At 42.2% G+C, this 20,312-nt stretch overlaps 1 protein-coding gene across 1 annotated transcript in view; it reads right to left on the bottom strand.

The window, feature by feature from the left end:
- Nucleotides 1-1,993: 1,993 nt before the first annotated feature.
- The window catches only part of PMFBP1 (polyamine modulated factor 1 binding protein 1), a 151,446-nt gene continuing 133,127 nt past the window's right edge, over nucleotides 1,994-20,312 (bottom strand). Inside the window, exons 20-24 of the mRNA XM_030205073.1 lie at nucleotides 19,034-19,143; nucleotides 12,999-13,073; nucleotides 7,516-7,609; nucleotides 2,820-2,881; nucleotides 1,994-2,628 (exon numbers count right to left, since the gene is read on the bottom strand). Of these exons, the coding sequence (XP_030060933.1) occupies nucleotides 2,553-2,628; nucleotides 2,820-2,881; nucleotides 7,516-7,609; nucleotides 12,999-13,073; nucleotides 19,034-19,143 (417 nt within the window). The 3' untranslated portion in view covers nucleotides 1,994-2,552. The remainder of the gene's footprint in view (nucleotides 2,629-2,819; nucleotides 2,882-7,515; nucleotides 7,610-12,998; nucleotides 13,074-19,033; nucleotides 19,144-20,312) is intronic.

Below are 20,312 nucleotides of genomic sequence, written 5' to 3'. Positions count from 1 at the left end.
GAGATTGAAGGGGGGCAGACTCAAGAAAAATGTCAGGAAGTATTTTTTCACGGAGAGAGTAGTGGATGCTTGGAATGCCCTCCCGCGGGAGGTGGTGGAAATGAAAACGGTAACGGAATTCAAACATGCGTGGGATAAGCATAAAGGAATCCTGTGCCGAAGGAATGTATCCTCAGGAGCTTAGTCAAGATCGGGAGGCGGGGCTGGTGGTTGGGAGGCGGGGATAGTGCTGGGCAGACTTATACGGTCTGTGCCAGAGCCGGTGGTGGGAAGTGGGACTGGTGGTTGGGAGGCGGGGATAGTGCTGGGCAGACTTATACGGTCTGTGCCAGAGCCGGTGGTTGGGAGGCGGGGCTGGTGGTTGGGAGGCGGGGATAGTGCTGGGCAGACTTATACGGTCTGTGCCCTGAAGAGCACAGGTACAAATCAAAGTAGGGTATACACAAAAAGCAGCAAATATGAGTTATCTTGTTGGCCAGACTGGATGGACCGTGCAGGTCTTTTTCTGCCGTCATCTAGTATGTTACTATGTATCTGTATTAAATCCATGTGGTGTGACTGTACCGAGGATATATATTGTCCTCTGTTCCTCTCTCAACAATTTAACATCTATGTTGCCACCACGCCATGACATATGTATTCTCTTAAATACAAAAAACTTAAGGTCTTCTATAGTATGATTTTTTTCGGTCCAGTGCAAAACCAACGGGGCGCTTAAACAACTCCTGTGTTCTATTATTCTTGTTTTGATAGCCCTCTTGGTTTTACCTACATTCAATAAATTGCAGGGACATACTATGATGTAAATCACGCCCACAGTGTTACAATCTGAAAAATGTTTGAGAATATAATTTTTGTGATTACTCTTGACTGTAAAATGATGTCACAGTCAATGAATGTTTACAGACAGAACATCTGCCACATGGTATGTGGCCTAAACCTTCATCACTTGTAACTCTGGGTTCTGGAAGAGTAGATGGCACCAAAAATTCCTTTATGTTACGATTCCTTGAATATGCTATTACTGGAGCAAGATTTGTGAAACATTTATCTGATGTAAAACGTGCCAATGTTTTTAAAATAATATTCTTAATGCCACCAGAAAACTGTGAGAATATTAGTGTGCAAACTAGGTCTGGACTTTGTTTATCTAACTTTCCGTTTAAAAGGTCTTGTCTATCTTTGTCAATGGCTCTCATCAGACTCTTATTAATTCATTTATGAGGATAACCTATATTACTAACCTGTTAGACATGCCTTTAGATTTCTCTTGAAAATCATCAAAATCCGTACATAACCTACGTAACCTGAGAAATTGTGAATATGGCAAATTTGGGTTTGGGTTGTTTTTACTGATTTCAGGTGAAATTCAACAAATTCAAGAGCGGGCATTCATTGGCTTCCACTGGAGACCCACTGCCGGTTCAAATTATGTACTTTAATACATGAGGTACTCTGTGGTCTTGCTCCAGATTACCTGATAGATATTCTAAATTTTGGTAGGTCAGATCGATCAGTTAGGTTACGAGGCCAAGGTCTGTTGCAGTTTCCTACACTTAAAGGAGTTAGATTTAAGTCCATTCATGTTATGGGTCTTGCTTACATTTCAACACAATGCTGGAATTCATTGCCTTTAGAAGTAAGGTTAACTTGAAATCATCTTTGTTTTCATAACCTATTTGTTTGGATGATACTTACACCCACATTAATGAATTGAGATATTTTAGTGGTAATGATTATTTGTCAGAATGATGTTATTTCCTAGGGTTGCCTAGTCTCTACGGATCCAGTATTGGTATGTAGTGGAATATAATTTTTTTTATTGTTTATAAATCAACTTCTTCAGAAATAGTTGAAGAATCTAATGCTAAGGAATCTGGGTGTCAAACAGCTTATATTTATCAAATATATCCCACATTAAACATTGTGCATGTTTATTGTAACTCGCTTAGACCACACGATAAACACCACAAATAAATAAATGTGACTAAAACCTACTCATTCAAATTACTATCTTTAAACTGCCAACATAAAACTGTCAGACCATACAAACAGCAAATCATGTAACTGCCGGTATAGCTTCAATGACTCCTTTAATTGTCATATTACCTGATCCGTCATTGTTAAAATGTATATAATTAAGAATACATCTTGATTGCTTTCAAATGCTAATAAAAAAATATTTACAATAAAAATTAAAATAGCTGCACCTTGAAGGCAGGAGCTCTTATGTTCTCAGATAGGAAGAATGTAGTTCTTAGTTCTTCTGCAGTATAATCTGAAGGTTAATATCATGTGTACAAAAAGATCTTGCTGCATTCTTCTGAAACTTTCTACACCAGATCCATGGGAGAGACATTTCTCTAGGGAAACATGGGGGGAAGTATCTATTCCCTCTCCTGCAGTTTTGTCCTTCGGTAACCATCCTTGTGCATGATGCGAGAGAGAGCTTGGACCTTCTGGCAAGGAAGGGTGAATGCACATGGACAGCTTGAGGTTTCCTACCCAGGAAGATCTTCTGCTTTGATAATGTGGAGCTGATGGCTGAAGTACTAATTCGTCTTCCAGCTGGCTGCAAGTGGCTTGTGTTTCCTCAGGCTACTGACACTCCCGACTGAGCACAGTGCGCTGTAAGCAGCAGAAAGAAAAGTTGTGTGTTTCAGATAATATCAATTATATTGAGTCAGCTTCAAACTCAAAAAATGTGAAGAAACCATGATAGCTTGTAGGGGGGAAGTAGAATTAGTTGTGCCTTTGGTTAGATGGAGGTTAGTGACTGCTGTTCAGGTCAAGAAAAGAAATGCTGGAGAGGGACTCACTTATGATCCTGGAGTTCAGTTGGCAATGGAGTGAGAATTATCTGGTCAATGGAGTGGAGAGTCTGTAGTGAGAAAACAGGACGTTAAATCTCAGAAATTAGTAACAACATGTTTGGCTTTCTGCTGCTGAATAGGAATCCACATCTCATCAGACAAATTAAACATCTGAAATGCCAGTTTTCTTATCAGATGTAAAGCTAAGCCACTCGTATAGGAGCACAGGGGGTAATATCTGAGTTGGGGGCAATCCACCAGGAGTTACCCCAGCACTGCTGCAATTCAGCTGGGGCACCATTACTGCCACCGATACCTGCTGACTCAATCCTCGGACCACCTGGGCACTACACGGAGAGTACCACGATGGTCAGAGCAGATATTCATCTCCATAACATTTTATTATGTGGAACTCATACAATCATATATTTATGAAATTTAAAAGTATAAATGCCTTTGGGTTGTAGCTGAGAAGATGGGATTTAAAAATGATAAGACTGCTAAAGTCTCATCACACATCATATTTTGAAAATAATTATTTAGAGATGGAGTTACAAGCTTCACCAGTTCATAATATAGAAAAAGGTGGAAATGAGAAACACTGTAGGGTAGATATTCAAGGGATTTATAGGTGATCTACAGCACTGCTGCCATGCTACTTCCTGGTCCCATGGGCTGGCATGAGTGATGGTGTGGCCACAGCACCTCAGAGACTAATCCAGTACTGTGAAGTGTGAGGAGCCTCGAAGCCTATGCGTAACGCTTAAAGTCCTGCCATATCCCACTACCTTCTTTTCATAGATTTCTTGTTAAGGAAGGAACAGAATTTGGCAGGACACTTGGGTCCAAATTCTATAACTGGTACCGAAAAAGGTAGGCGTAGTTTATAGAATATGCGCACACACTGTTCTTGCAACTAAAATTTAGACGCACTCATTTAGGCCACCTAAAACCAGGTCTAAATACCTGGCCCTAAGTTAGGCAAGGATTGGGTGTATTCCATAATAGTGCACATAGTTTTTTAAAATGCCCAACAACCCGCCCATTCCACGCCTATGGCCATGCCCCCTTTTCAACTGAGTACATTAGACTTTACGTGCACCGTGTTATAGAATACGCCTAGAAAATTGTGCGCGTAATTTCTAATTAAAGCCAATGAGTGCCACCCCGCAACCCTCGCCTGGGGTATCACAGCGGTATATTAAGCCCCAATAAACCATCTAGTCTGCCCAATATCTGCCATCATATATTATGTTACTATGTAAAAAGCATTTTATTTTCAATCTGAGTGGAGGAGTGGCCTAATGGTTAGTTAAGTGGCCTAAGAACCAGGGGAACCAGATTTTATTCCCACTGCAACTCCTTGTGACTCTGGTCAAGTCACTTAACTGTTCATTGCCCCAAATACAAAATAAGTAAACCGCTTTGACTGTAACCACAGAAAGGCAGTATATCAAATACCATCCCTGTAAAATGGGAAAGATAAATATAGTAACATAGTGACAGCAGAAAAAGACCTGAATTGTCCATCTCAAGATTACATCAACAATAAAGTGATATTATATACTTGATCATGGTCTTTCTTTGATGTTTCTGGGACATAGACCATAGAAGTCCGCTCGGAAAAGCTCACTCCAGCCTATCCGAATCTGTCTTGTTATTTGTGGGCTACAGACTGTAAAAGTCTGCCCGGCACTGTCCTCACGTTCCAAATTACTGAAATTTCTGTTGGAGCTCTCTCCGGCCCATCCTACAACCAGATTGCTATATGCGAAACTCAGACTTAGTTGATACAGCCAGAGTTGCCATCTAAGCACAAGCAAGCTCATTTGCAACCCTTTAACTTTTGTTTTTTATATCATTCATTTTCTAATTAGAAATCCTCTGTGTTCATTTCACTCCTTTTTGAATTCTACCACAGTTTATTTTTTCTCCACCACCTCCATCTGGAGGGCATTCCAGGCATCACCCACCTCTCCGTGAAAAAGAATTTGCTGACATTACTCCTAAGTCTACCACCCTGTAACCTCAATTCATGTCTCCTTATTTGTATCTATATTAATACCTTTCAAGTATTTAAACGTCAGTATCATATCTCCCTTGTCCCTCCTCTCATCTAGGCTATAAATATTCAGGTCTTCCAGTCTCTTCTCATATGTCTTTTGGCGCAAGCCCCATATCATTTTTGTCACCTTCCTCTAGACCGCTTCAAGTCTTCTTACATCTTTAGCAAGATATGGCTTCTAAAACAACACAAGGTGGGGCCTCACCAATTACTTATATAGGGGCATCAATACCTCCTTTCTTCTGCTGGTTACACCTCTCCCTATACAGCCCAGCTTCCTTCTGACTATGGCCATCGCCGTGTCACACCATTTTGTTGCCTTCAGATCCTCAGATACTAGCACCCCATGATCCCCCTCCCTGTCTATGCATATCAGCCTCTCACCAGCTAATGCATATGTCTCCCTTGGATTTCTACTCCCTAAGTGCATCACTTTGCACGTCTTTGCATTGAATTTTAATTGCCAAACATTAGACCATTCTTTTAACTTTACAGATCCTTTTTCATGTTTTCCACTCCCTCCGGGGTGTCCACTCTTTTACAAATCTTGGTATCATCCGCAAAAAGGCAAACCTTATTTTCTAACCCTTTGGCAATGTCACCCACAAATATATTGAACAGAATTGGCTCCCGCACTGATACTTGAGGCACTCCACTCCTCACCTTTCCTTTCTCCAAAGTGAATTCCATTAAACACCACCCTCTGGCGTCTGTCTGTCAACCAGTTCTTAATTCAGTTCACTACTTTGGGTCCTAACTTCAGCCTGTCAAGTTTGTTCAAGAGCCTCCTATGAACCATGCCTACAGCATGTCACCTAGTCAAAGAATTCAATCAGATTCATTTAGCATGATGTACCTTTGGTAAAACTATGTTCTCTCGGATCTTGTAACATATTGGATTCCAGGAAATTCACTATTCTTTCCTTCAGCATTGCTTCCATTACTTTTCTAATAACCGAGGTGAGGCTTACCAGCCTGTAGTTTCCACCTTCTTCTCTGTCACCACTTTTGTGAAGAGGAACCACATCTGCTCTTCTCCAATCTCACAGAACCAACTCAGTCTCTAAGGATTTATTAAACAAATCTTAAGAGGACCTGCCAGAACCTCTCTGAGCTCCCTCAATATCCTGGGATGGAACCCATCTGGTCCCATGGCTTTGTCCACCTTCAAATTTTCAAGTTGTTCATAAACACTTTCTTCCATGAACAGTGCTATATCTGCTTCATTCTCGTAAGTACCTTTGCCAGTCAACCGTGGTCCTTCTCCATGATTTTCTTCCGTGAACACAGAGCAGAAGTATTTGTTTAGCATGTTTGCTTTTTTCTCATCATTATCCACATAGCAATTCACAGCATCTTTCAGTCTCACAATTCCATTTGTAGTCTTCCTCCTTTCATTAATATACCTGAAAAAATTATTTTTGCTCCTCCTTACGCTTCTAGCCATTTGTTCTTCCATTTGTGCTTTTGCCCGCTGTATATCTCTCTTGGCTTTTTTCAGTTTCATCCGGTATTCCTCTTCTTGAGTTTTTCTGTATTTCATGAACACCAACTCTTTAGCCTTTATTTTCTTAGCCACTTACTTGGAGAACCATATCAGTTTCTTTTTTTTCTTGCCTTACATAAAGGTTAGTAGCCATATTTATAGTTCCATTCAGCCTGGAACACTTCCATAAGTACATAAGTAATGCCATACTGGAAAAAGACCAAAGGTCCATCGAGCCCAGCATCCTGTCCCCGACAGCGGTCAATCCAGGTCAAGGGCACCTGGCAAGTTACCCAAACGTACAAACATTTTATACAAGTTATTCCCGAAATTGTGGATTTTTTGTGGATTTCCACTTCTTGTATGTCCTCCCAGCCCATCAGCTCTTTCTTCAGGTAATCACCCATTTTACTAAAGTCGGCATGTTTGAAATCCAGGACTGAGTTTTGAGTGGCTGCTCTTCACTTTAGCTGTTATATCAAACCAAACTGTTTGATGATCATTTCTGTCCAGGTGGGAACATTAGATACACTTTCCCCATTTGTGAGCACGAGATCCAGCATTGCTCCTTCCCTCGTGGGTTCTGTCACCATTTGTCTGAGCACAGCACATACATGCGTATGAAATTATTCCACATCATAAACCTGAGTTTTAGAACAGCCTCTACATCAGCAGATTCTGTTCCAAAATATTAGTGAAACTTGAGACATCCTGTCCTGAACATCTCAATTCCAACTTCTACATCCTGTCTAAGATGAGGCTGAATATGTTTTGAGATTGAGGTTAGTTTTTCTGGGCCTTAGAAACTATTTAAGAATTGGGAGTTGGCTATTTTTTTATGATGCTGTGGGGTGTTTCATTTTATTTGTTACTTTAATACAGAAATGTATGTTTTAGAATACTGGCAAATGCTGCTGTACTTGCTCCTTAATGAGGGATGGGAACACTACCCTGTTGTGTGGTATCATGTTAATCATTGATAATATGATGTTTAGTTTATATTGTTTTATCAAGTATATTGTATGGAATGTACTGCTGGCAATGTTTTTTATTTGTTATAAGCAGATTATGGTTACACTTAAGGGTTGATTATGCAAGGGGTAAATACAATAGAACAAACAATGTAATAGAAAAGGTCATCTCCGTCTCACCTTGCACCGTTCACTCTCAATCCAGTGCTTATCTGCCTCACTCTTGAGTCGCCGGTTCTCTTGCTGCAGCCTCTCCATTACTTCTTGTGTGTGACTTGAAAGGAGAGATAGACAGCTTGTAAGTACTGCAGCACAGGAAAAGACAAGCATTGCTCACCAAAGAGAGTATTTTCATAAAAGATAATCAGGAATATTCAATCACAAACCATACCCAAAAACTGGTTAGTTCATGATTGCCAGAACTCTATCCTCAAATGTATAAAGTTGTAAAAATGTCTTAGGCACCCATGTGGAGAAAGCAGTTACTCACCTGTAGCAGGTGTTCTTCAAGGATAGCAGGCCAAGTATTCTCACATCTGAGTGATGTCATCCGACAGAGCCTGGTGCCGACGCTGACTAGCAAGATCAAGAATTTTCTAGCAGTGTCCCACAGTGCATGCGCTGGTGCCTTCCTACCCAACGCGCATCCCTCAGTCATTTGTAAAAAGCTAAAACATTCAACTCCAAGGGGAGGTGGGAGGGTATGTGAGAATACTTGGCCTGCTGTCCTCATAGAACACCTGTTATAGGTGAATAACTTTGCTTTCTCCGAGGACAAGCAGGTCTTCATGTTCTCACAACTGGAAATTCCTAGCTACCAGGCTAACAACAACGCTAGGACATAAGGACTTGAAAAGTTGAGGCCTGTTATTCAATCAATCTAAAACAATTTATTTACTAGTTGTGGAACAGAAAGAAACTGGGCCTAGGGGAGTGGAGTTCGATTGTAGACACCAAACAAATTCTGCAGGACTGCTTGCCCGAACTGGGTACCCTGCTCAAGGCAGTAATGAGATGTGAATATGTGGACAGATAACCATGTTGCAGATTTGTAATCTCCTCTATGAAGACTGACCTCAAGTGGGCTACTATTGTAGCCATGGCTCTGACATTATGAGCCTTGACATGTCCCTCTAGAGTCAGCCAAGCCTGGGCATAAGTAAAGGAGATGCAATCTGCTAGTCAACTGGAAATTGTGCACTTGCTGATGGCTAATCCCATCCTGTTTGGGTCAAAAGAAACAAAAAGCTGGGAGATCTAAGGCTCACTTGCAATCTAAGGTATTTAGTACACTCTCGCCAGGATAAGAACATAAGAATAGCCATACTGGGTCAGACCAATGGTCCATCTAGCCCTGTTTCCAAGAGTGGCTACGCCAGGTCACAATACCTGGCAGACCCCCAAGTAGTAGCAACATTCCATGCTACCAATCCCAGGGCATGTGATTTTGGGAAAAATGTTGGTAGAACGATTGACTGATTAAGGCTCCTATGTATTTGAATCGTTGTACTGGGAGAGGGTGGGACTTGAGTAGTTTATGATGAACTTTAATAACTCCAACACCTGAATAGTTAGGCACATTGACTTTGACATTCCTCCTCCTGTGATGTGCTCTTGATCAGCCAATCATCCAGATAGGGAAACACATACACTCCCAGCCTGAGTAGATATGCCGCTATTACCACTAGACATGTGCTGAAGACCCTGGGAGCTGACACAAGGCCAAATGGCAGTACGTGATACTGGTAATGGTATCTGAGATACTTCCCAAAGTATTGAAATGTGGGTATAGGCATCCTTTAAGTCCAGAGAGCATAGCCAATCGTTTTCCTGAATGATGGGGAGACAGGTGCTCAGGGAAATCATCCTTAATTTTTCTTTGACCAGGAATTATTTCAGGGCCCTTGGGTCTAGGATGGGATGAAATCTTCCCATTTTCTTGGTTACATGAAAGTACCTGGAATAGAGTCCTTTCTCTTCTTCTCCAGAAGGACTGCGAGAAACTGCAGGTGGACCGTGGGAGGCTGGAAATTGGCAGCTAAAATGGCAAATGGCAGCTAAAATTTAATGTGGACAAGTGCAAAATGATGCACATTGGGAAGAATAACCCAAATTATAGCTGCACGATGCTAGGGTCCATAGAGAAGTCAGCACTGAGGAAAAGGATTTAGGTGTCATTGTGAAATCTTCTGTTCAGCGTGTGGTGGCGGCCAAAAAAGACAAACAGAATGTTAGAAATTATTAGGAAAGGAATAGAGAATAAACCACAGAATATCATAATGCCTCTGTATTGCTCTGTAGTTAAATATCATCTTGAGCAATTTGGTCACTGCATATCTGGAGGTGGAAAAGGTACAGAGAAGGGTGACTGAAATGTTTAACAGGATGGAATCACTCTCATATGAAGAAAGGCTAAGGAGGTTAGGGCCCTTCAGCTTGAAGAAGAGACAGTAGACGGAAGATATGATAGAGGACTATAAAATCCTGATTGGAATAGAATGGCTAAATGTGAATCAATTGTTTACTCTTTGAAAAAGTACATAGACTAGACAAAATAGCACATTTAAAACAAGTAGGAGAAAATATTTTTTCACTTGAACGCATAGTTAAACTGTGAAACTCATTGTTAGAGCAATTGGTAAAAGCAATTGGCCACTGTTGGAAACAGGATGCTGGGCTTGATGAACCGTTGGTCTTTCCCATTATGGCAATATTTATGTACTTATGTACTAATTAATGTAGCTGGGTTTAAAAGAGGTTTGGAGAAATTTCTAGAGGAAAAGTTCCATAAAATGTTATTAAGATAGAGCTAAGGAAAGCTGTTTATCCCTGGGTTTGCATAGCATGGAACCTTGCTACTTTTTGGGACTTTACCATATGACTTGGACTGATCACTGGTGAAACCAGATACTGGGCTAGATATACCCTTGGTCTGACATAGTAACATAGTAAATGACGGCAGAAAAAGACCTGCACGGTCCATCCAGTCTGCCCAACAACACAACTCATGTGTGCTACTTTTTGTGTATACCCTACTTTGATTTGTACCTATGCTCTTCAGGGCACAGACCGTATAAGTCTGCCCAGCACTATCCCTGCCTCCCAAACCTCCAGTCCCGCCTCCCACCACTGGCTCTGGCACAGACCGTATAAGTCTGCCCCGCACTATCCCCGCCTCCCAACCTCCAGCCCCACCTCCCACTACTGGCTCTGCTATCCAATCTCGGTTAAGCTCCTGAGGATCTATTCCTTCTGAACAGGATTCCTTTATGTTTATCCCACGCATGTTTGAATTCCGTTACCATTTTCATCTCCACCACCTCCCGCGGGAGGGCATTCCAAGCATCCACCACTCTCTCCGTGAAGAAATACTTCCTGACATTTTTCTTGAGTCTGCCCCCCTTCAATCTCATTTCATGTCCTCTCGTTCTACCGCCTTCGTATCTGCGGAAAAGGTTCGTCTGCGGATTAATACCTTTCAAATATTTGAATGTCTGTATCATATCACCCCTGTTTCTCCTTTCCTCCAGGGTATACATGTTCAGGTCAGCAAGTCTCTCCTCATACGTCTTGTTACGCAAATCCCATACCATTCTCGTAGCTTTTCTTTGCACCGCTTCGATTCTTTTTACATCCTTAGCAAGATACGGCCTCCAAAACTGAACACAATACTCCAGATGGGACCTCACCAACGACTTATACAGGGGCATCAACACTTCCTTTCTTCTGCTGGTCACACCTTTCTCTATACAGCCCAACAGCCTTCTAGATACAGCCACCGCCTTGTCACACTGTTTCGTCGCCTTCAAATCCTCAGATACTATCACCCCAAGATCCCTCTCCCTGTCCGTACCTATCAGACTCTCGCCACCTAACACATATGTCTCCCGTGGATTTCTATTCCCTAAGTGCATCACTTTGCATTTCTTGGCATTGAATTTTAATTGCCAGACCTTAGACCATTGTTCTAGCTTCTTCAGATCCTGCCTACTGACTCTGCCCGCACCTGGATTACTCTCTTGCCTGCTGCCTGTCACGTTCATCACCCCACTTCCTGCTCCATCTCATAAGCCCTGCAGGCCGCCTGCACCTAGGGGCTCAACCTCTGGGGAAGGGCGGTCAGCGAAGGTGAAACCCGGGGTTGTCCGGCTGCCAAGCAGAACCTGGTCTGAGTACCGGGCTCGGCAGCCCTCTAATTGGTACAAGAACTCACAGGTCTGACATCTTCCTTGGTGTACAAAGTAATTGTTAACGTCAGCATATGTAATGTGATATATTGTGACATTTGTATTCCACCAAATCCCTATACAGTTCAAAGCGGAAAAAACAGAACTATAAAAAGAAGAAAAATTTAAATGAACTATTTCTTAAACATTATGAAAAGAGAGATATGAATTCAATGTTCTTAATTCCTTTAGTAAATAGGACCACACGTAAAATAGAGTTCTCCAGGGCCTTCTTACAGCAAACTCCCGATACTGAAGGAAAATATATTAAACAAGAGTTGCCGGCTCCAGAAGATCTAACACTGGCAGGAAATGAAAAACTAATTAAATATTCCAGACTGGTTCCCTCAAAGCTTGTATAGATCATACATACTAGCTTAAAGCTAATGTGGGCCTGCAAAGGTACATAAGTACATAAGCACTGCCACGCTGGGAAAAGACCAAAGGTCCATCAAGCCCAGCACTCTGTCTCTGACAGCGGCCAATCCAGGCCCCAAGAACCTGGCAAAAACCCAAAGTTTAATAACGATCAATGGACTTTTCCTTCAGGAATCTGTCCAGACCCCCTTTAAACTCAGCAAGGCCAGCTGCCGTCACTACCTTCTCCGGCAATGAGTTCCAGAGTCTAACCACACGCTGAGTAAAGAAAAACTTTCTCCAATTTGTTTTAAACCTACCACATTCTAATTTCATCTTGTGTCCCCTGGTTCTATTATTGTTAGAAAGCGTAAACAAATGCTTCACATCTGTCCGCTCTACCCCACTCACTATTTTGTAGACCTCTATCATATCACCCCTCAGCCGCCTTTTCTCCAGGCTAAAGAGTCCCAGCCGTCTTAACCTCTCCTCATAAGGTAGTCGTCCCATCCCTTTTATCATTTTCATCGCCCTTCTCTGCACCTTCTCCAATTCCTTTATATCTTTTTTGAGATGAGGTGACCAGAACTGAACACAATACTCCAGGTGTGGTCGCACCATGGAGCGATATAACGGCATTATAACATCCTCATGCTTGGTTTCCATCCCTTTTCTAATAATACTCAACATTCTGTTCGCCTTCTTAGCCGCCACAGCACATTGAGCGGAAGAGAATTAGAGTGTAAGTGAATTAGAGCAGGAGTAGTCCTGCGTCTGAAGTTTAGCTGTAATACTTGAGTGCAAGCTGTTAAAATGGTCTAAATGTGATAAGGCAGTTGCCTAGACTAATCACTGAAAATGCTCCTCAGCAAACAAAGGGAGGATACTATGAAGTTGATGCAATTTTAGAAAAACAGTGCTGATAACACGATCAACCTGTGGTTCAGTGTTACATCTAAGAGAACTCCCGGACTTTAGGAATTTGCTCAACCTTAAATGGTATATATATGTCCATCCATCAATATTCACGTTCCTGTGCAAGAAAACCAGATCATAAAATAAAGTACTAAGCACACTTACTCTTTTTCAGCCATAAGTTGTGCAATCTGCCTACTTTGCTGTCGAATCTTAATCCCAAGTTTTTCATTAGCCTGTCTGTAGAGAAAATCAAGAAGATGCCATCAAACAATATTCAATAACCAAGATTCACCCCTCACTACCAACATACACAAAATAAAACAAAATGCTTTCTCTGTCAAAAAGCAGGATGAATCACTCACTTAAGTGGAGAATCCCATAGCTGAGGGTTACAAAGTCTGATTTTCCATAAGGTGTCTAGCTTAGTAATTAGGACATCAAGTCAAGGTTAGAATGTGCTGAGTTTCCAAAGTATTTTACAATAGGCTCGCTGAAGATTGATTCTTTAGTAAAATACATATAAGGATGCTAATTGCAGCACATATAGCTGGCGACAGCCATGTAAGGAACAAACACTTTCACAAAAAGAGCAGCATTACTTGGGATTTTGAATGTGTAAGTACCAGATATATCTAGGAACAGCCAATTAAGGAAATGAGCAAAAATTCCCACGAGCAGTTAGCATTCACTTATGCCTGTTTTACAGCAGGTATAATTGCAAATGTCCTACTTCAATATTCACACATTGCTATTGCAAAACTGGAAGAACACATATATTCAAAACATGCCTACAACAGATCCCCTTGTAAACTGTGTGTGCTGCAGATCTACGCACTGGTCATTTATAGGTGTAAAAGATGTACAAGCCTTCCAAAATGACCTCCATATTGTTGGGGCTCGTTGACAATTAAAAGACCTTTAGAATTGCTCATCTAAATACATTCTCCCTTCATGACATTGTCTAGATAATAATATGTAAAGATGTGAATGAAAAACCATGTTGTAGCTCAACTCAGATCCATGACAACTTCAGCTGCCTATTTTTGCTTATGTAACTTCACTGGATCGCTTAGTTGCAATCCTTCAGCTCTGTAGAAGCAGACTAGAAAGTCATTCTACTTACTGCAGCAATTAATGTGCTAGGACGAAAGGATATGAAGAGCTAGATATACACTTTAAATAGTGGTCTATTTTCTTTTTCTTACTCCTCTGTACAGCAAAGTTACTCACCTGTAGTAGGTGTTCTCTGAGGACAGAGGACACAGATTACCACAGATGGGTGACATCATCAACAGAGCCCAGACACATTGTCTAATTTCTTTCCAGAAGCTTTAAGCAGGCCCGGCCATGTATGCGTGTCTGCTTTCCCACCTGCCCGACTCACGGGTGACTCACAGTTGGCTAAAAAACAGCGCTTTCCAATCTTTTTGTGGCTGTGACCATATGAATGCAGCCAAGTATAATTGTGTGATCACCTGGAGATGTAGAATAATGATATACCTATGGAGAGTCCATCTAGATTGTAGAGCACCTGCTGCAAGTCAGTAATTTTGCTTTCTCTGAGGACAAGCATGACATGAGATTACGATAGATGGGATTCCCTAGGCACCAGGCTCACTCAAAACAACGAAGAACAGTCAGTAGGGGCTTGCAATGGGAAGGCCAACTAGAAGCAATAACACTAAACAAAAACATTTCCTGTTGTGAAGGTGCAGCCTGGAAAAGAGATGAACGGGCCTAGGAGGGCAGAGTTGGATTCTAGGCACCAAACAAATTGTAAAGAATTGTCTGAGTAAACCAGTCATTACGTTGGGAATTCTGCACAAGGCGGCAGTAGTGAGGTGTGAATATGTGGGCTGAAGACCATGTCGCAGCTCTGAAAATCTCAGTTGAGGTTGATCTCAAGTAGGCTAACGATGCAGCCAGAGCTCTGACATAATGAACCATGACATGACCCTTGAGAGTCAGCCTGGGCATAAGTGAAGGAAATACAGTCTGCTAGACAATTTGATAAAGTGTATTTACTGAGGGTTGATCCCAACCAGTTTGGGTCAAAAGAAACAAAAATAGTGGGTGGACTGTCTATTGACTTTAGTCCACTCCAGATACAAGGCTAAGGCTCGCTTGCAGTCCAAGGTGGGCAGCATGCTTTCATCAGGATGGGCATGAGATTTCAGAACTGTTGGAAGGATAGTTGATTGATTAAGATAAAACTCTAATATTTTTATAAAATTTTTTATGCTGTGCTTAGTAACACTGTCGTGTCCATTAAACCATTGGAGTCGGAGATTTTAATCACAAAGCACTAGTTTTATGGTGTCTGGAGGTGCTACAGTCAGCGCACATCGCCAATCAAGATAAGTTTAATTCTCCTATAAGTTTTTACATTATATAATATCCAGTGCATTTAACTCGTAATTTAAAACGGAAGGAAGGAAGGGTATGTGCGATGATGTTTGGTGACTGTGTACCCTTTCTAGAGTTTGATTTGGTTTAATGGGCACGACGACAGTGTTACTAAGCACAGCATAAAACTTTTTATAAAAATATTAGTGATTATGATTCTGGTGACATTAAGAATTGAATGATATCCAACACCAGGTTTATTGTTTAAATCCCACACCTGATTAAGTAAGATAAAACTCTGACATTACTTTAGGATTTGATTTGATTTATTTACTTGCTATAGCGTTTAACACAAAACGTTTTAAAGCGGTTTACAATAAACATAAAATAATTAAACAATTTACAATAAACATAGATTAATACAAATAAACCTAATTTACAAAATAATCTTTAAAATAAAACTTAGGCTATGTGTGGACAGCTCCTCTGTTATGATGAAACTTTGTATAACTTGGATCCGCCACTAGGGTCTGAAGCTTACTGACCCTGCAAGCTGAAGTGACTGCCACAGGTACTTCAGATGGCAAGTCAGGTGGCTCAAAAGGAGCTTTCATCAGCTGAGTGAGAATGATGTTGAGGTCCCATGACCCAGTTGGAGGTTTGATGGGGCCTTTGTTAAAAGCAAACCTCGCATAAAGCGATCAACTAGAGGCTGTACAGAAATGGGCTTATCCTCTACCAAGTGATGGTAAGCGCTAATTGCACTGAGGTGAACCCTTACAGAGTTGGTCTTTAAGCTAAGCTCAGAGAGGTGTAAGAAGGTACTCAAGCAGTTTTTGTATAGGGCAAGAGAAAGGATCCAGATGGCAAACATCTTCCACTTAACAAGTATAACACCTCTTAGTGGAATCTTTCTGGAAGCCAGCAGGACCTTGGAAACTCTCTCACTCTTAAGCCATGTATCCCAATACCCTAATGCAGAAAGTCTGAATGCCAAATCAAAAGCATCATAGGTTGCCTGGACCATGTGCGTTTGATACTCCTGCTTAGCTACTAGCTTGCAAGCTTCTCTGGAGGTAGAATGTCCTCAAATTCTTCAAGTAGATGTTCATGTAGAGCTGGTATGACTGGATGTGGGAGATGAGCATTGAGCACTTGTACTTTTGGCTCTTTTGAGGGTGGATTCAACCACCACGGAACAGTGAGGAAGCTGCTGCTTCTCAAATCTGGGAGACTTCTGGACATAGAGTCCACCTTATTTGGCACAAGCTGCACGGAGAGATGTCTCCCAATTCCTCATCTGCACTGTCTTAAGGATGCTGTGCATGGGCACTGTCACAGCCTCCTTAGGAAGGGTGTCTTATTAAAGACATCCAGCATCTATGTCCTGGGCTTGTCCTAAATTAAATGGGATGGACTCAGCCATTTCCTTCAGAAAGAACACAAAGGAGAGCTCCTCTGGGGAAGATTTTCTCCTTTTCTTGGGCAAACAGAGGTCTGAAGGCAGGCCAAGGGATCTCCGAGAGTTCCTCTGATTCCACCTCAGACTCCCAGGAATGGTCCATATCAGACTCTATAAAGTACACTTCATGAGACATTTGAGACTGCACTTGACTCAGACCACTGGAGACACAGCCAAACTCTGGTTGAGAGCACCAAGGTATGGGCTCCTCCCAAATTCAGGGTTGCTTCCTCCACCAATAGGCTGGAGAGAATCACCGGATCATCTGATGCCAGTAGGGATACGTGTCAATGAATGCCCAGTCAGAGTGTTGGACTCCACTATGGGCTGGGGCAGCACTATGGCTGGCTTTGACACACTCAATGCCTCAACATCATGGCAAGCCAGGATGCACTCCAGGTCTTCTTGTAACATGACCAGGAACAGCCATCGGTAAAGGCAGGGCCAGTGCTGGTACAGAGACAGCCTGCGATGATGAAGGAGCTGAATCAGAGGCAGAGACTCAGCTTTGGGGAGGGTGGCGCATTGGCACTGCTTCCAAAGAGATAATCCCACTGCTGCTCCTTATGATGTTGGGCAAGTCACTTAACCCTCCATTGCCTCAGGCACAAACTTAGATTGTGAGCTCTCCTGGGACAGAGAAATATCCAGTGTACCTGAATGTAACTCACTTTGAGCTACTACTGAAAAAGGTCTGAGCAAAATCTAAATAAATGTATAATAAAAAGCTGGTTTGCAATTCTTGAACTGAGCTTTGCACTTTGAAATACTTTTTTAATGATATGATCCAGGGTTTTCAATTCTTTCCCTGGTAGAACGGTTAGAATATTTCACTCTTTTCACGGTAGATTCCACAACTACAGAGTACTGTGATAACCGTACCTTATGAAATCTCAGGCTTGCTTGCACTTTGTTTGAGATCCAGTTTCTTTGCTACCAGTGTGCAACACACCGGATTCTACCAACATTTTAGTTTTAAACTGACTAGCCTGTCACCAAGTACTGCCACAGTATCTTTTGGTGCGACAATATATTCCAAGAGACCAAATAAATGTCCACTTCAGGCTTTTGTCCCCCTTGAATTCTTTAGCAGTTTCATGAATAAAGCTTCCTGTGGTGAGGCACTTCTAGGCAAAGTTCATAGGATGATCTATACTCTCTTCCCTGTATGACTACAATGGGGAATGTTCTCAAAACTGCAAACTCTCATTCTCCATACTCATGATCAATCCATCAGTACATCTAGCAGGATAGGGTCTTCATCCTGGACTGATCTGGTGAGATCTATCATATCCAAATGCTCCTTATGATTAGGAGGAGTCCCTGGATAGTTTAATAGAGAATATAATACTTGACACTTTCTTCAAATTCATTTCATTGCCAAACGTATTTTTCCTATCAGGAGATATGTTTGGAGATCTAAGCTCTAGTGTCATCAACTCATGGAGGTATCATCACTCCCACCATGCTATTTCTTCCCCTCTCAAAACACAGTTCTGGGGGTGGAGGGAGATAACCTCCTATCTGTTCTCCCTCAGCACACTGTTCTTTTGTCCCTTTTTTCATCCATACACATGGAAATACTTTTACTCACAGTTCTATTAATTTGCCATGTAGTTCTACCAGGGTCAACTTAAGGAATGAACCAAGTGAGGCACTGGCTCAGGGCACCAAAGCCCAAGGGCATCATGAGCCTGCCTCACCAGCTGACCACTCCAGCATTATAACAGCCCCCTTCCTCTGCAGATCGCTTCTCTCTCTTCCCTGTGGTGTTCCCAGCGTACACACACCCTGTGTCATCTCCTTGCTCAACCTGCTTTTTCCTCTCTCTCCACTGTTTCTCCTGCATTTTTCATAAAAATGTATGAGGAGAAAAGTGTCTGAATGCTGGGTCACAATCTCCTTCTTTGCTGTGCTGGCTCTAACTGTAAAATTTGAACCGTGGGGCTCTACCATGTTCAAATTTTACAGTCAAAGCCATACTCCTCCTCTTCTGTTTCTACAAAAAAGTGCAAGAGTGGAGAGAGGAAAGAGGGAGAGTAAGCTGAGGACTGGGGTGTTCATGCTGGAGGGGAGCTATATGCCTGTCTGAATGTGTGTTGGGAGGGATATCATGGGGGTAAGAGTAGAAAAGAAGAAGTTAGTCGAGGGGGGGGAGTTGGCTGGCTAGAAGGGGACTGATATGGGTGGGCAGGCAAGCAGGATGCAAGGGAAGCTGGCTAAAAGGGAGGTGATGTAGGTGGGCGGTTATCTGGGAGGGGATGCTAGTTGGAAGGGAGCTAATGCAGGCAGGCAGAGGACTAGGGGAGGAGAAGCTGGATGAATGGGAGCTAGTGGTGGGCACAAGAGTTCTACTGTCTGACTCTGTTATGTACATTTTGACACTCACTTTTGCTCTTGCACCCACTGATTAACACTGGAAACAACCAGCTCACTTTCCTGGTAAAGTCTGCGGCTATCTGATCTTGCAGCCCCCAGGGAATTCTGCAGAGCCTCCACCTGTAAGAGATAACACATTGCAATGTGACAACACTAGGAGGGGAGAGAAGGATGTCCACACAACAGTATGTCAATTCTGAGCAATGTTACTATTCATTTGGATTTTATCAATGTTTTAAGATACCGTTTTACAGTAGCCTGTGAAAAAGCTTAGGAATACAAAAAATTAAAAATGGCATGTTAACAGGGGAAAAACTGGATGCCACTTATAGTAATATCAGCCAGCTGCCAATCTACCAGTCTTAGCTAAAATTAAAGAGGCAGCTGTGACATGACAACTACAGGATTATTTGATGCAACACAATCTAGAAGTCTTTAGTGCTATAGAAATGATAAGAAGTGTGTGTGTGTGCCTTGTATGTATGTCATGCCTTTCCTTTTTTTTATCTTCACGTGGTGTTATTTTTAGTCTGTAAACCGATTGGATCTGCTAGTTTGGTAGGAGTGGAGGAGTGGCCTAGTGGTTAGGGTGGTGGACTTTGGTCCTGGGGAACTGAGAAACTGAGTTCGATTCCCACTTCAGGCACAGGCTCTGGGCAAGTCACTTAACCCTCCGTTGCCCCATGTAAGCCGCATTGAGCCTGCCATGAGTGGGAAAGTGCGGGGTACAAATGTAACAAAAAAAAAAAAAAGATAGTATAGTAAGTCTGAATAAAGAAACAAACACAGAGGTATGCAGCATTGTACACTGAACATGTAAGAGACAGTCCTTGCTCGACAGAGCTTACTATCTAATCAAGACACATAAACAGGACAAATACGGGGATAAGGGAATTATTTAAGACTAGTAAAAAAGCCCCGTTTCTGATGCAAATGAAACGGGGGATAGCAATATTTTCTTCTGTGTGCATGTGGGAGTGTGTGTGTCCCTGCCCTCTGGCCTCTCTCCCCTCCCCCCTCTGAGTCCTTCACTGTTACAGAGCCAGCGATTTGATTTCCTGCTCTGCTGTTTTCCTTCACTGACTGTGTTACAGAGAGGGCGGGGCAGACACTCATAGGGAAAACGGATATCTCGCCCCCTTCACACTTCCGGCTGGAGGCTTCATAGAACGTTGGTTTTGCCTTTTATATAGAGAGATGGGAATGATAAAACAGACATGGAATTCGTTGTCAGAGAATGTGGTAAAGGCGGTTAGCGGGGTTTAAAAAAGGTCTGGATGGCTTCCTAA

This window comes from Microcaecilia unicolor, chromosome 5, assembly GCF_901765095.1.
Source record: "Microcaecilia unicolor chromosome 5, aMicUni1.1, whole genome shotgun sequence".
Lineage (NCBI taxonomy): Eukaryota > Metazoa > Chordata > Amphibia > Gymnophiona > Siphonopidae > Microcaecilia > Microcaecilia unicolor.
The sequence above is the reverse complement of the archived record's forward strand: the minus strand, read 5'-3'. Positions and strand labels throughout refer to the sequence as shown.